General features: G+C 42.2%; 2 protein-coding genes across 2 annotated transcripts; both read left to right on the top strand.

Annotated features, from left to right (window-relative positions):
* Nucleotides 1-206: 206 nt before the first annotated feature.
* On the top strand, nucleotides 207-8772 carry LOC114439613 (MAGUK p55 subfamily member 2-like). Its single transcript, XM_028411666.1, has 14 exons — nucleotides 207-278; nucleotides 3360-3408; nucleotides 3759-3859; nucleotides 4397-4552; nucleotides 4649-4819; nucleotides 4941-5048; nucleotides 5366-5485; nucleotides 5604-5735; nucleotides 5841-5943; nucleotides 6659-6727; nucleotides 6810-6971; nucleotides 7076-7278; nucleotides 7688-7816; nucleotides 7910-8772. The coding sequence occupies exons 2-14, from the start codon at nucleotides 3378-3380 to the stop codon at nucleotides 8084-8086; spliced, it is 1662 nt and encodes a 553-aa protein (XP_028267467.1). The 5' UTR covers nucleotides 207-278; nucleotides 3360-3377; the 3' UTR covers nucleotides 8087-8772.
* Nucleotides 8773-11428: 2656 nt separating this feature from the next.
* LOC114440173 (all-trans-retinol 13,14-reductase-like) lies at nucleotides 11429-16325 on the top strand. Its single transcript, XM_028412477.1, has 12 exons — nucleotides 11429-11638; nucleotides 12136-12318; nucleotides 12412-12550; nucleotides 12633-12735; nucleotides 13024-13219; nucleotides 13309-13506; nucleotides 13631-13750; nucleotides 13817-13955; nucleotides 14036-14145; nucleotides 14335-14501; nucleotides 15143-15302; nucleotides 16020-16325. The coding sequence occupies exons 1-12, from the start codon at nucleotides 11473-11475 to the stop codon at nucleotides 16178-16180; spliced, it is 1842 nt and encodes a 613-aa protein (XP_028268278.1). The 5' UTR covers nucleotides 11429-11472; the 3' UTR covers nucleotides 16181-16325.
* Nucleotides 16326-16758: the final 433 nt, after the last annotated feature.

Below are 16758 nucleotides of genomic sequence, written 5' to 3'. Positions count from 1 at the left end.
AATAGAGAAAGTTAAAAGAGATTACATTTACTCCACTTAATAGTGATATGTACATTTTGAGTAGTTGCCATTTTCCATGTTCACAACAACCGTTATTGTGCAAAATTGAATTTTTATACAGGAAATATCTTTTATTTTGAAATGTCGCCGGAAGTCAAGCGTGTTTTTCTTCTTCGCTTGACGCCAGTAGAAGAAGAAGAAGAAGAAGAAGAAGAAGGTAGACGACAACAAGAAGCGCACGCGACAGCGCAGACTGGAAGCTTGTCTCGTGTGTGAAGGTAGGTGAGCGTCTTCTCATCCTACACAAACATGGCGGTTTTATCTACAAAGGACATCTTATTTTTCCAGGCCATGTTGAGCCTCTCGTGGTTGTGCTTTGTCTCTTTCTCGAGGCTCGTTTATTGTCAGACAGCATCCACACACACAAAGGTGCGAGCGTGTGCACGCGGGCCTATTTAAATCACCGCGCGCTGGTAGTAGCGCTACATTTAAGCTAGTTGAGACATGCTGTTGTTGTTGTTGTTGTTAGTACGTTCTGTTTTGTCAGCATTTTGTGTATGTGTGTGATTCAGGTATTGATCATGTTGTGGGGACATCTGCGTATTCAGTGACATTATGGGGACGTGTCTTCCTTATGGGGACACAAATTAATTAAGGTAAATCTATACATTTTATGATGGCTGCGTATTCATGGAGTGGTTCAGATCTTTAATCAGTCTTATTGAACTAAGAGCTAAATGAATCAAGATGAATTAAAAAGCACTAATTAAGTGTAAGTGTACTACTATTATTATTATTATTATTATTATTATTATTATTATTATTATGTAAACAGTATGTGTAGAGCATCTTGCACACACAGGGTGGAGCCTAAAGCTTCTGTACAAATGTAAATACAATCAAATGTCGCTATTGCCCAAAAAATGTGTGTGTAAGCAGCAGTGTATGATCACTGCCAAACTGTGACTGCATACTCATTTTCACACACCCTGCCCACACAGGCATGATGAGTTCATTGCTTGAGTGGTATATTACTCTACAGACTTAATGCAGAACACCATTGTAAATTAAAGTAGAGGGGTGTGTCAAAATCAGATAACCTAGAAAATATGTAAATATATTTTGGGGCATCACCAGCATTAAAACTACTGATATTGCTGTGTTTGTGGTACGGCTCATTACATGAACACCTCTTGAGTGGGTAATGGTGAGTGTGCGTCTGACAATAGTTTTTGTACATATTGGCGCAGCTGAGCAGATGGATAGCGGTGGGAGACGGAGGGAGGAGGGGCAGTGATGGGTGAATGAATAAGGGAGTAATGCAGGGCAGGGGAGGGGAGGATGTGAGGAGAAAGTGGAAAGTGGGGGGCTCTGTCTGCAAGGAAAAGCACAAAGAGAAAGAGAGGAAACCCAGTGGGAACAAGACAGGGGTGGAGGGTAAGGTGTACAGGGGAGGGGCCAGAGGAGGAGGAAGGAGGTAGCAGATGGACTTCACAATATTTTGAGATCAGCTGTTTGTGGTTTGTTTTTCCCAGTAACGCTGAGCAAGCAGTTTTTTTAACATATGACAATAGGCTAAATCCAGAATATTCCTAAATAAAGATATCATTATCAACTAAAAACCCACACAGACACACACTCCTGCTGCCACTCAGAGATCAGATTATGTTTTGAACATTGAAAACTTTTCTCATCTTTGTCCAAAGACAAAAGTGTCAGATGATATGTGTATTCGAAAGGATGAGTGCATTTTGTAGTGGTTCCTTTGAGCCTGCCATACAGAAAGTGATAAAAACAGATTCCAGACATTATGAGTTGCTTCCCAGTCATTCTTCTTCTCTTTCACACATTTCAGCATTTGCAGCTTTTCCTTTTACGTCATCTTCCACTCTCTCTGCTGTTGCCTGAGGTGTTGTGTAATGCCTACTCTAGCATGAGCAGGAATGTGTGTGTGTATGTGCGAAGGCAAATCTGAAGGAGGACATGTTTCCATGGCAGCTACGAGCTTTATCAGCAGTATCTCAGATAGATAGATAGATAGATAGATAGATAGAGTTTAAGGGTGTGTGTGCCTCTTTGTTCTTTTTTTTCCTCTCGAATTGCCATTGTATTGTGTGTTGTCATGGAGATGTATAGATTAGTTACGCCCACATGCCCCTCCCTTTGCCTCCCCTGCTCTCTTCTATCTGTACCAACCTCCGTCTTGTCCTCTTGCTACAGTCTTTTGGTTCCAGAATAATCGCCAGAGCTCCGCCCCCATGGATGACATCACAGGTTGCTGTGTGTGTTTGTTGTGGTGAGGAGATAGAGGAATGCAACTAATTGCAAAATGTATGCACATATCCTCCGTGCAGCAGAGCTGCAACATCTCACCGGTCGCTCATATTCACTAATATGACAGCTTCAGTCAATGTAGACTGTTTCCTGAATTGTGGAAGTACCTAAAGCAAAAAAAAGATACCTCTTTTAAAAGCTCTTAGTTAGCCAAGCATGAACAGGAGAGGCTAAAGTGGGTCTGTGCAAAGGTAACAAATTCACATAAATCTCAGAAATCTTGCAGTGACTTTATAGCCTTTAAGCCTCTTTATGAATTCAGCTCCAGCTATGGCCTGTGCTGCATGATATATACCACACTACACTTCATGTCCAGACTGTCTCTCCTTTGCTGATAGTATTGATTAGAATTTATTAGTATTGTGAAAATGCTTTAAAGTGCTTTCAAAAGTTGTTGGAAATAAGATAAAAATTAATGAACCAAACAAGTCAAACAGGCCACCAGAAACCACAGAATAATGTGTGAGCAGTGATTGAATGGAAACAAATGGAATTTGTAGTTGGAATGTTAAAGAGATGGGGAATTTACGACAGTCTCAAGTATTGATTGTACCCTTACTCACTGCAGACAAGAAAAAGAGAAGACAGTTTTTATCCATTGTGAAGAAGGTGTTTAGGAATAATAAAGGGCTGAGGGAAGCTGGTGAGACTGGGGATAAAGGGGACAAGAGGTGAGGAGGAAGTCAGGGCTGACTTGTAGTAAAGCATGAGGAGACAAGGATTACTGCAATGATCAAACTACAAAAGAGAGATGCACAGCTCTACGTGTCGTGTTAGATAATCTGCCTCTGACTGTACCAACAATCTGCTCTGTTGATGGACAGGCTGATCAGCAACCAGGGAGGCGGGAGAGTGAGAGGGACAAGACACCCACAACATACACCAACCTAATCAAAGAGGACTAATATATTCACCTCGGCCTGATTAGTCTTGACTGAACGCACCAAACCTTTCGTTTTACCTTTTTTCAGCAGTGCATCCTGTGTTTCCAACATTTTCCCCACGCTCTTGTCTTTCTCTCTCAGATTTACTGAAGCTCTACCATGCCTGTGGCCTCCACCAGGACAGAACCTGGTGAGACCAGACGCAACATCATTACATGATTATGTTCTATGTTTTTTTCCCCTTTACATACATTACAATGTCTACTTCACTGAATAAAACAGAAGTGTAGATGAAAACAGAAGGTTCAAAGCATCATTTTGACTTTCAGAAAGTTATTTTTGTACCGTTTCCAAGGAAGGTAACACACCATACAATATCCATTTTTAGCTTTAGGCAGTTATTTACAACCCTTGGGCAAACTATTCTTTCATTTAAAGCAGCCCTACAACTACAGCAAGAAGTGTTCTGTGTTTATCTCTCTCATTTCTATGTGTCTGCCCTCTGTTGTATGTGTGTGTGTTTGTGTGTCTGTGTTACAGCACCCCAGGTGTTGGACGCAATGAGTGACAGCACCGCCAGCTCTACCACAGCCAATGACCTGGACCTCATCTACCTCAAAGGCATCATGGAAAGCCCTCTGGTGTGAAACACACACAAACACACACATTCTATTCCTGTGGGGGCACACTATTGCTCAGTGGTAGCAGCTTACCCTGAACTTAATTGTTAGATTAGTGTGACCAGTTAGGCTCCATCATGCTGAAGGATTATCAGGTTTCAGGTAGTGTGAAGCATACTTGGACAAATCAGCAGTCTCGGTGCTGGGTGATACACGTAGGTTGAACACAAAATCTGAACTTGTCTGAACTTGAATTGAGCTCCTCACAATGATCAGGAGGCGGGTGTGTACTCAGTAGAAGGTCCTCACTAGGATAAAAAAATGAATATCCATCCATTTTCAACTGCTTATCTGGGGCTGGGTCGCGGGGGCAGCAGTCTAAGCAGGGACACCCAGACCTCCCTCTCACCGGACACTTCCTCCAGCTCCTCTGGGGGGGATCCCGAGGTGTTCCCAGGCCAGCCAAGAGACATAGTCTCTCCACCAAATGCATAAAAAATACATCCTGTGCCTCGTGAAAGGTTGTCATGTGTTTATGTTTATGCATTTGTGTGTCAGGAGCAAGAGGAGAGCCTGAAAGAACCACGACTGTCCCCGGTGAGGGAGAACAATGTGGAGCTCTTGCAGGAGATCCTCAGAGACCTGGACCCCTTCACACATCGCTCTGACACAGCAGCTGAGCTCGCCCGCATCCTCACACAGCCTCACTTCCAGGTGTGGAACTCTCAGCTGTGAAAAAGAGATTGTATTAAAATCACAATCTGCCCAGTAGGCGATATAGTCTCTCATGTGTGTTATTTTGTGTCTCAGTCTCTACTGGAGACTCATGATTCAGTGGCGTCTCAGGCTTGTGATAGTCCACCCCCCAGCCCGTGTGATTTTGTGGATCACGAAGCAGAAGACGGTCACACACCCAGCCTGCACCTGCCGCCCGACGCAATCCGCATGGTGGGCTTACGCAAAGTGGCGGGGGAGCACCTGGTAAAGCACAAGCTCACACAACAGATATAGCTCAGTTTTTGTCACGTTAGCACCTTTTGTCTTTAGGTGCAGATTTTAGTGCTGTTCATAACATCACATTCTTTTTTTAATTGTGTTCCAGGGTGTGACGTTCAAGGTGGAGGGTGGAGAGCTGGTGATAGCCCGCATCCTCCATGGTGGCATGGTAGACCAGCAAGGGCTGCTACATGTTGGAGATATCATCAAAGAGGTAAAGTCGTCATTACAGACCTCTTCCATTTGTTATGCCTTCATGTAGTATCAAGAAAATCTTTATTCATGTCGTCATTATGAGGTTACCTGGCAACCAGCAGAAACTCCAGAGTCTTGGTGCACCTGCTCTCCTTTACAGAATTGTCAATTTTCCACTTCGGAAGGCAGCTATCTTTTACTGCACTTGCAGACACAGCCAGACTAGCTGTTTCCACGTGTGTACAGCTTCCATGCTATGCTAAGCACCTGTCAGCTGAATGCACTTGCTGTCTCTTGGTTGACCAGAAAATTATATGTGTTTCGGTCTGTTGGCAGGTAAATGGGCGAGAGGTGGGCCAGGATGCCAGAGTGTTGCAGGAGGAGCTCCAAGCAGCCAGTGGCAGTGTGGTTCTGAAGATACTGCCCAGCTACCATGAAGCTAATGCACCAAGACAGGTGAAAGCTATATAACCACAGAGACCTCTAACCTCTTCCTTCTTATACCTCTGTTTAGAAAAGAATACAATCTCAGATGCATCATTGAAGATACATGTGTGTGTGTGTGTTCCTCCAGGTGTTCTTTAAATGTCACTATGACTACGACCCAGCCAACGACAACCTGATTCCCTGTAAGGAGGCGGGGTTAAGATTTGAGACAGGAGACATCCTGCAGATAGTAAACCAGGACGATGTCAACTGGTGGCAGGTACAGAAACAGCCTATGTACTGGTATATGAATTTACTGTAGCTTGCTTTGTAGCTAATAGTGTGTGTGTGTGTGTGTTTGTGTGTGTGTGTGTATGATGCGCAGGCTCGTCATGTGGAAGGTGGGAACACTGGGCTGATTCCGAGTCAGATGCTGGAGGAGAAGAGGAAAGCATTTGTTAAGAGAGATGTGGAGCTGCCACCTGCAGGTAACTGGAAAAATAGAACACAACAGTGCTGATGGGTAGCTGATCAGTGCCACCTAGTGGTGGAATCCCAGTTTTTGTCAGAGCTTTGCTAAAGTGATTTAGAAAATGTAAATGACTCAAACAAAATGTAAATACGTGCTTCCCTGAAAAACTGTGAGCTGGCATGGATCAGTGCTGATATTCATCATCACATTACTTCATGAGGCTGATGGATCCCCACTCCCAATAAAAACAGAGAAGTGAAGTGAAGTTTCTTCTATGTTTAAAGGCCAGTAAATGATATTCTAGTTTATTGAAAAATCATGGAGAGTCTTTAAAAATACTGTCTTAGACACTTGACATGTTTATCCAAACCAGGACTCAGAGACACTGTACCACTGTTTGTGGGCCGTGTCCTGTAACACATGATTTGTCATTTTTACACGTCTGTAAATGTTAGAGTCACTTATGTCAAGTGTCTCACATTGACACAAGTGTTAGAGCAAATGCTAATTTGATCAAAGAACAGCAGATAGCAGCACATAAAGACCAGAAGCCTATCACACAAAGAGGCTGTGTAAGATGAGTTGAGAAGGAATGACACACACCTGCATGAATATGACTGACCATCACTAGGCAGCTGCAGTGATTGTGATGCATGAATGGTGCTGATAATTCTGTCTTTGCTGCTCTGCCTACACTAACGCTGTATTCTGTTGTGTTTGTGATGTGACAGGCAATCTGTGCACCCCTGTTGGAGGGAGGAAGAAGAAGAAGATGATGTATGTGACCACCAAAAATGCAGGTAACGGCTCCTGCCTGTGTGTTATTATCGCTCTCCTTTTGACCTTTCATAAATGCTTCCTCTCTTTCTTCCTTTCTCTCAGAGTTTGACAGACATGAAATACTGCTGTACGAAGAGGTGGCCAAGGTCCCACCTTTCAAAAGGAAAACTCTGATTTTGATTGGTGCCCAGGGCGTGGGGCGGCGGAGACTCAAAAACAATCTTCTACTGAAGGATCCACAGCTCTTTGGAACCACAATTCCATGTATGAAATCTGATATATGTATTGCAGGAGTCTAAAGTTAATCAAATCAAGCATGTTTTTTGAATGATTTTAACTAAATTAACATGTATTTTGTGTCTATGCAGATACCTCCAGGAAGCCTAAAAAGGGTGAGCGTGAAAGTCGCACGTACGCTTTCACCAGCCGCAGCAAGATGGAGGCTGACATTAAAAACGGACGTTATCTTGAACATGGAGAGTATGATGGCAACCTGTACGGATTAAAGATCGACTCCATACACGAGGTTGTAGAGGCAGGACGTGTCTGCATACTGGACGCCAACCCTCAGGTACACACACAACTCAGACAAACAAATAATAAACCGTCATTTGGTGGCAGGGACAGATCTGAATATGTTCACCAGAGAGACGAGTAAAGGGTTAAGCCTTTGTTTTGTAATGCAGTTCTTGATCCGTACATCAAGTAATTCATACATGTTGGAAGCTATGTTGACAAGCATTTACAGTATATTGTTCAGGACCACACTGCCTTCACATATTTCTACTAACACACCATCACTCCCTGATGGTTTCTGTTGAGCTCCATTCAGTCAGTTGGATGTCATGTGCCTTGCTCAAGGGCATCTTAACAGTGAACACTGTGTGAGAGTACAAAGTTGGTCATTCACTGTCATCAGTCAGGAAGTCAGTTAATGAACTTGAACCAAATCTAATGTGCTTGCATGCTCATGTGTCTAGTCTCTCAAAGTGCTGCGGACCTCAGAGTTCTTGCCCTACGTGGTGTTCCTCCAGTCTCCAGACTTCGAGGTACTCAAGGCGCTGAATCACTCGGCTGTAGACGCAGGAGTGGTCACCAAGACACTTACGGTATGGCGCAATTAATGTACGGTTGTAGACCCCGCAGAGAAAATGAATTGAATGAACACTGAGTGAGGCCAAGCTGTGTGTGTCCCCTCTCAGGATGCAGAGCTGCAGAGGACATGCGACGAGAGTGCTAAACTGCAGGCAGCCTGCGGCCACTACTTTGACCTCAGCATCATCAACGACAACCTGGATGAGACCTACCGCACCGTTAAGGCTGCGCTGGAAACGGTTTCTAAAAACCCACAGTGGGTGCCTGTAACATGGGTGTTCTAAGGAGAGGCTGTGGAGGAGAAAATAAGCCACTGATAATAGTCTCCTGTGGAAACAATTGATATTTTAACAGACTATGTTGACAGTTTTCTTGATAAAGTAACAACTTGCAAGGTCAACTTTGTAGAAAAGTAAAACAGGATTCTATTTTCAGTGCAAGAAAATAATGAGAGGACAAAACATGGAGCTGGTAAAATGAATGTAAAAAACATCATTCATTGTGACATCACATTTGAGAGTGGATACTTAGTTTACATCTCCAGGAATGAATGTGATTCATTTCAATGTCATCATCAGCAGAATTGGTCATTGTTTACATTTCATAAAATCAACCATCACCCTCAAAACACACACACAAACACACACACACACAAACATAAAACACACACACACACACACTTGCATATGCATAAAATAGGTGTAAGAGTGTTTACCTTTTGAAAAATAATTCCCATGTGCCATGTCTATTAATAGTAATTTTATGAGTGCCATCTTCAGTACACACAAAAAAATTTGTAAATTGAGCACATACAACCCATACAAGCACATTTTGTCACGTTAAATTACTCTGAGGTAGTTTTAATGTTTCCTCTGTTACTTATATCATGTGTTTTTATACACAAACTATACAGGTAATGGGGAGATAGCAGGTTTAATAATATGCACATATATATATATAATAATAATAAAAATAATTAAAGCAAGAAAATGACTAATCTAAAACCATCTTGGTAAAAAACAGCATAACTTATTAAATTATTCATATGACACAAAGTAAAAAAAAAAACAAAAAAAACTTCAATATACAAAAACACATTCACACACATCATAGAGGCTGTATTTTAATACATAAGAATCGATATTTCTGTTTACCACACCATTATTCTTAATTTGCACTTTTTATTTTTTGTAGTATTTATGATTTTTACATATTTATGAACTCACTTGTAAACAGTTTGTAGATAGCATGTAGATACACAATGACATATTAGATACTGATATAATAGTATGAGAGTTTTGCCTTGTATGTGACACTTTATTGATATTGTTAGAATGTCATCTGAAGAGACATGTGCGGTCACCTACGAGTGAATAACAGCAACTTCAGGATAAAAAATGCTGAGGTATTTTTGTCCATTTAGATTTCAGCGTATTTTTTTCTTGTTTTGCAGATGTTGTCACGTCACCGCACACGTCATACTGTCATTGGTGCCAACTGCAGAGCAGATTGTACTTTTTTGTGGCAGCTACCGAATACTTTTGATGCACAATGAATTGTTTAGCGATAAGTCAGAAGCATTGGTGTTCAGTACTGACATCAGTTTGTTTGTAGTTGAATTAGGGGACAGATTTTAGTCACTGCAGTCTTTGTAAACTGACCTTTATATTTGTGCTCTGGTTTTTAAAAGTGGCTTGAAAATAGCAGATATTTGTGTGGCAGCTATACTTGGGTATCTATCACCTAGCGTGTTGGGATATACCATCATTTCTCTCTTGAGGACATTCCAAAACCTCACTGTGTCCTTTTTCTATGAAACTTCATGAATGCAATAAGTTCAGAGCCCTGGAGTGGCCAAAGATGGACACATAACTGCATAGCCATGCCACATTTGGCAATACTGAGTGCTTGAAACATATGAGATGCAATCTGTTCCCATATTTTGAATAAGTGTTTAAGTCGGCAGATTGTGATAGAGGCCTGCTCTGACCTCCTGAAACACTCAGTCTTAGAGTTGGTGGTGGTTTTTGAATTGATTTCAAGTAAAGCCCTAAATAAATTAGTAAATACTTATCTCCCAAACATGTTTCTTATAGCTTTAAGAAGCTCAAAAACACTTATGTTAATACATAAACAATATGGAAATATTTGGATCAAAACAAGGAAATGGATTCTCAAAATACTGTTAAAGTACACTTTATTAAAATATGAAATATAAATGAAAAAAATCAAATAGTAAGAAGTGAGAAGAGTCACACATTTATGAAAATGTGGTTCTGACTTAAAATGCTAGAAAAGATTGATCAAAATGTGGAAACAAATGAATAGAAATCTAAGAATGAATTGTATCAGTGTGTGCAACAGCATTTTGAGCACTCTGTATAACACAGCCTGGCCTGTAGCCACTCCGAGGCTCTGTAAATAAGACCAGATTTGTCACTGTATCTTTACTAATTAACGTACATTTTTGTACATAAACAGTAACTTTTGTTCTGTTTCCAAAAGAAATCACTGTATCACTAAAAAGTATCTCTTTGACTAAATGAAATAGTTTACTGTACATACAGTATGTACAAAACCTGTAGCTACTACTCAAACATTCCATGATATTCCATGACGTGTATTTTAATGGGCTACGTAGAACTGCCTATGAAGAATGATGATGTCAAAACCAGTTCTTAAAATGACTGCGCATTTCGAATAAACCTTTCAGTCACACTGTAAATGTAGTCTACTTTCAAGTAAGTAATTTTACATAAAGGAAATCAGTGACCTGTATACTGATGATCTGTGAAATTGGACAATGAATTGAGCTTGAATCTTGTATTGTAGGCCTGCCATTAACAATGCTTCTGTCTTTACAGAATAAATTATTCATTCAAATAAAATCAACTGTTTTCTGTGTGTGGTTATAATACAGAGCTAGTTAGTAAGTCAATAATTTTATTCTTTTTTACCATATGTGCACTAGTTTTGGTGAACTACTGCCCCCTGCGTAGAGAAGATTGAAGCAAGGCGTCTGGACTTGTAGAGTTTTCTAGAAGACGTTTCTAGAAAACTCTACAAGTCCAGACGCCTTGCTTCAATCTTCTCTACGTATGATGACCTGGATGACTGAGAATCTTCATCAACATACTGCCCCCTGCTGTGACAAAGCCACATTTTTCTCTGAGAGCCAAGTGTGTAACAGCATTTAGCCCTAAAAGCATTTTTTTTTGTTCCAAGCCATAAAGCGTAACTATTATAACTTCAGCTATACAGTAAGATGTTTGTAGAAATCATCCATCTAAAGGCGGCTCATTGATGAGCAAAACAGTAGTTATTTTGGGTATGCAAACCACTCTGAATGGACCCGTATCAAATGTCCAACAGCCACTTCCCTCTTCTCTGCAGTCCCGTGTTCTGGGTGTGGAGAATGTGTTATCCACTCTTGTAATTCTACAGTCAAACTGTCCCTTCTCTACTTAACCATAATAACCGTTCCTTCACTCCACCCATCATTTTAACTCTCCTCCTCTGCAGTTAAATGCTCTTCGTGTCTCTCTCTTTCTTCTTCTTTTCCTCTTCTTTCTTCTTTCTCTTCTTTCTTCTCATATGTCTTGCCTTTCATTCCGTTATCCCCCCATTATTTTTCGTATAGTTATATTGTGGGTTCAAGGCTTAATCCACTATGTGGTGGTGGCTGCTTGGTGTACTGAGCTGTGTGCTGCTGCTGGTAGTTGTCGTCTTCTTCCTGACCACCGGACGGCGGTACAAAGTCTTTAGCGAGAAGTGCTTGAGGCCTCCAGGACCCCTGGTCACCGACAGCAAGCAGAGAGATGCCAGGCTGAAGAGAGGTAGGAAATCAGTTTCCTTCAGTTCTTATTTGGTTCAAACAAATAGTGAGTCTGGTTTTCCTCTAAGCAAAATCATGACAAATGCAATTGTGGGTCACACTGAAATGTCCAACAAGGTATTGGCTTGATTGCAATTAAATAATCTACAAATATTCATGGTCCCCAGAGGATATATTCTAAAGATCTGTGTTTCATTTTAGGCAACCTGTAAATTTGTGATAATAATGCCATTGATGTAGGCTGAGGCTTTGGTAATTGTCCGATTTTTATCATTATCGTCAGATTAACACAATAAATAGCCAAGAGGTCAAATTTGTTTGGTTTGACAGCTAATTACTAAATATTAGCATTTGAGCATGCTAAAATACAATGATGAATTTGTTTGCTGTTTGCCTTCCTTGAGTCTTTTTAGTGGGCGTATTTGAATATTTAAAATAGATTTCAATCTGTTTGCTGAAGATGCCTAAAAGGCCTCCTAACCTTCCATTTCGCTGCAGGTTTCCGTGTGGACCGTGTTCCCCCTGCTCTGGATGCGGTAGTTATTGGCAGTGGTGTCGGAGGTTTGACAGCAGCAGCTCTTTTGTCCAAAGCTGGGAAGAAGGTTTTAGTTCTGGAGCAGCATGATCAGGCTGGAGGCTGCACACACACCTTCCAGAATAAGGGTTTTGAGTTTGATGTGGGTAAGTTGGTGAACTCACACCACGACAAATGAAACAATTGCTGGCTAAAACTGAAGAATCAAATTTAATATTACCCACTACCATCACATCCAGGAATTCATTACCTGGGACAGCTCCATGAGAACAGCCTGCTGATGGTTGCTTTGGATCAGATCACAGAAGGACAGCTCCAGTTCACAAGGCTAGAGCAGCACTTTGATACGCTGCTCCTGGGTCAGCCTGACCAGCGAAGGTACGTCACATGTCTGAAAATGAAACACCATCACCAATTCATCTTCTTATTTCACTTACATTATACACCTTGTCATTTTCAGGGAGTATCATATCCATGCAGGGAAGACTGAGATGGCAGCTAGCCTGAAGAAGCAGTTTCCTGAAGAAGAGGAGGCCATTGATGAGTTCATGAGGCTGATGAAGGTAACATCAATGGAAGGAAGTAAGTCAATAAAAATCCCAATGAAGATCCATGAGACTCACACTAGTGATGATTATTAAGGGTTTAGGGTTTTTTCACAGCCATGCAGATACCCAACTATGGATTGTAAATAAAGATGGAGGATGGAGCACCTCTGCAGACTCCAACTCTTGCTTATTTAAAGTAGTTGGCAATATCCAGCAGCCACTTTGCTTGTACTAAAAACAATGGAATGGAAACAAGTGCTATTGACCATCTCCTGATGACTGTGATTGTGTGGTGTTTTGCAGCTAGCCTCTCGGAAGACGCCACTCATTGCCACCCTGAAGATCATACCATACTGGTTGGTTAACTTCCTTGTTCGGACTGGCCTATTAGATCGAATATCTTCAGTGTTCCGCCTGGCAACAACCAGCCATTCAGGAATGATGTCCCGTCTCACTCAGAACAAGGACCTTCAGGCACTGTCGGCCTACTTTTTCTATGGTGCTGGACACACATACACACACATAGACATATTGTCACACACATACACATCACACCTCACTGTTTTCTATCACCCCCTTACTTTGCAGGTGTCCCCCCCAAAGAGTCCAGCTTTCTCATCAATGCTCTCCTATTTCATCACTACAAGCGTGGCGCCTACTACCCCAGAGGGGGCGCCAGTGAGTTTGCCTTTCACATGATCCCTGTCATAGAGCAAGCAGGAGGTGCAGTGCTAGTCCGAGCTCCAGTACAAAAAGTCCTCCTCAACCAGCAGGGGGCAGCCTGTGGTGAGTAACGGTGTGCTAAAGTCTCAATGTACTCTCGTAGGCTTCAAAGCATGCCTTACCCTCATGTCTTTGAATCAAGAGCCTGAAAACTGATCTCACACAGCTTTATCTGCATGTGCACTAGGTGTGACAGTGCTGAAAGGACATGAGGAGGTTGAGGTCCTTGCTCCTGTTGTCATTTCCAATGCTGGAATCTTTAACACCTTTCAGAAATTTCTACCTCGGCATGTACAAGACAAACCAGGTAACATATCTGGACACACCTTGTTTGGAATTTTATCGTATGATCTTTTTGTGTTTTTGTGGTCAGAGATCCAGTCATTGTTGGGTATGGTCCATCATGGCATGGGCTCCTTCTTGGTGTTTGTTGGTCTGGATGGAACCAAGGAGGAGCTGGGTATCGTTTCTACCAACTTCTGGATGTATAAGGACAATGACTTGGACTCACTGTAGGCTTTCTTCTTCTGCCTTTGTATTTCCTTTGTATCCATCATGTGCATTTAACTTGTACATTGTCCTTTGTGTAAAGTATGGAGAAGTATTCTTCACTGAGCAGAGAGCAGGTACTACGGAACATTCCCATGATGTTCATCACCTTCCCATCTGCTAAAGATCCCACAGCTAATATCAGACATCCAGGTAACTGCTTTTCACGTGTACAGAAATGTAGATTATACTTGTTAGCTGTTAGATCAAATTTTCAGTTTTTTGCCATATTTGACCCCAGACAATGGTTCAGAGCCTCCTTTTCAGCTTTGGCGGCCATGGCAGAGCTGCATTGACATGGTTGCACATTTGTTTCTTGGTTCATCCTGCTTACTCTTGCAGGTAAGTCCTGTATGACTTTGCTAACAATGGCACGCTACGAGTGGTTTGAGGAATGGGAGGGGACAAAGCTTGGCAAGAGGGGGCAAGACTACCTGGATCTGAAAAACAGCATGGCCCAAGAGCTGCTGGACTGGGCACTAACTATCTTCCCTCAACTGCGAGACAAGGTGTGTATCTAACAATGGAGATGAAGTTTTCATGTTTCTGATGTTTTATATATATAATGATTTACGTTCCTACCCTCACCTATGGTCATGAGCTCTGGGTAGTGACTGAAAGAATGAGATCGCGAATATAGGCGGCTGAAATGAATTTCCGTCGAAGGGTGGCTGGGCGCTCCCTTAGAGATAGGGTGAGAAGCTCAGTCGCCCGAGAGGAGCTCGGAGTAGAGCCGCTGCTCCTCCACATCGAGAGGAGCCAGCTGAGGTGGCTCGGGCATCTGGTTCGGATGCCTCCTGGACGCCTCCCTGGGGAGGTGTTCCGGGCATTCCCCACTGGAAGGAGGCCCCGGGGAAGACCCAGGATGCGGTGGAGAGACTATGTCTCTTGGCTGGCCTGGGAATGCCTCGGGATTCCCCCAGAGGAGTTGGAGAAAGTGTCTGGTGAGAGGGAAGTCTGGGTGTCCCTGCTTAGACTGCTGCCCCCACGACCCGGCCCCGGATAAGCGGTTGATGATGGATGGATGGATGGATTTTGCTTATTGTTTTGGTTGCAAACTCAAAACTAAAACTCATGGCGCCATATGCTACATCTATGTTATAGACTTACAACACATTTATCTACAAATGCATTGTGTGTATGTGTGTAGGTGGTCATGGTGGACGCTGCCACCCCTCTAACTAATGTCCACTATTTGGGCGCTCCAAGAGGTGAGATGTACGGCGCTGAACACAACTTGGAGCGGTTCAACCCTGAAACTGTTGCTAAGACGCGACCCCAGACACCGATCAGCGGGCTCTACCTAACAGGTATGTTGTATTGATATAGAGAACAATGTGACAGTAACTGTAATAGGAATTAGTTTCTCTCTCTTCTCCTGTATCAACCATGTTGATACAGGAGATCATCATTTATATCATGTCATTTATTCTTATAAAACTCCATTCAGGGAGCAACCTGCTGTGATTCAGTTACTGCTTGTAATACTAAAGGCTGATTTATACTTCTGCATTGAAACACAGGCATACCATAACACAGAATGTTACACGTTGGCTAGACGCGCACCTCCCAAAAAATCGTAACTACACGTCAAAGCAACACAGACCCCAAGCGCTGTGATTTGTGTGCTTGATCGCAACACAATAATGCTACTTCGGACCATTTCATCCTGCACCAACATTTCTAAAAAAAAAACGTGTTGTTAACTATGGATAAGATTATGGACGATAAGGATATTCCTCCAACTCCAACATGATACACTCTTTCTCGGTCACCATTGTTCATTGAAACAGGAAATGCTGGAAGCTAAACAATCAGCGAGAGACAGCGAGAGAAATATCCCAACTGCTCTAGTGGTGAATTGCACCGTGACAAGAAACCAATGCAGTGAAGTGATGCAGAAGTTCAAAGAGTTCACAATGACATTGGGGCATCCTGCGGGGTACGCCATCGATTCAACGCAGAATTATAAACCAGGCTTTCTTTACTCAGCTCCTGGGCTTTTCTGTGTGTGTGTTTATGTGCAGGTCAGGATGTGTTCTGTAATGGCATGGCTGGGGCTCTGCATGGTGGTTTGCTCTGTGCCTCAGCAGTCCTCAACCAGATCCTCTACATTGACCTCCAAGCCTTGAAGACCCGCCTCAAACACAAAGACCCCGTTAAGACTAGGGAAAGTCAATCCAGCTAGAGTGGGATTTCAGCTGTTCTGATGTGGACGAACACCTGTGAGAAACAGCTGAAACATCTTATAATTGCTAAGCAACCACTATTCATACAGCTGCTGGAATACAAAACCAGTTTTTGCAGGAAGGTATGAGCTTACAGACATCAAAACACTGATCATTACTCACTTTAATGTTTTGTCTCGTATCACGCTACGAAACAGAAACAGAAAAAATATGTGTAGACACTTGTAGTGTTAAAGCTTCGTCTTCACACAGTTACTTTCTTCTACTTATTGTAATAGTCACTTGAGTTATTAAATAAATATATGATGCCAAAGTCAGCTAAAATGTGGATAAATGTTAGTTAATGACCCTGATGTCATTTTGAGCTGTATTTCCATGAAGAACATTGTATGATTTTACAAAGTACAATATTCTTAACATCCTCAACATTTCTACTGCTGTTGCTTTTATGCACACCACTCCAATAAATAAAAATAGGTATACGTACAGGCTATTCAAGAGGAATTAGACAGCAAGGTAATGATTAGAGTAATAATAAAAATAAATTCATAAGAGGCTGCAGTGTTCAGGCTTCTTT

The sequence above is a fragment of the Parambassis ranga genome, chromosome 8 (genome assembly GCF_900634625.1).
Source record: "Parambassis ranga chromosome 8, fParRan2.1, whole genome shotgun sequence".
Classification (NCBI taxonomy): Eukaryota; Metazoa; Chordata; class Actinopteri; family Ambassidae; genus Parambassis; species Parambassis ranga.
Note: the sequence above shows the minus strand (reverse complement) of the source record. Positions and strands in the feature narration are given on the sequence as shown.

Excerpts from the sequence above, each read along its gene's own strand:
- LOC114440173 (XM_028412477.1), top strand. The coding sequence starts at position 11,473 with ATGTGGTGGTGGCTGCTTGGTGTACTGAGCTGTGTGCTGCTGCTGGTA. Across the intron at positions 12,319-12,411 it reads GGGTTTTGAGTTTGATGTGG|GAATTCATTACCTGGGACAG; the intron begins GTAAGTTGGTGA and ends CATCACATCCAG. Across the intron at positions 13,507-13,630 it reads CCAGCAGGGGGCAGCCTGTG|GTGTGACAGTGCTGAAAGGA; the intron begins GTGAGTAACGGT and ends CATGTGCACTAG.
- LOC114439613 (XM_028411666.1), top strand. The coding sequence starts at position 3,378 with ATGCCTGTGGCCTCCACCAGGACAGAACCTG. Across the intron at positions 3,409-3,758 it reads CTCCACCAGGACAGAACCTG|CACCCCAGGTGTTGGACGCA; the intron begins GTGAGACCAGAC and ends TCTGTGTTACAG. Across the intron at positions 6,972-7,075 it reads CTTTGGAACCACAATTCCAT|ATACCTCCAGGAAGCCTAAA; the intron begins GTATGAAATCTG and ends GTGTCTATGCAG.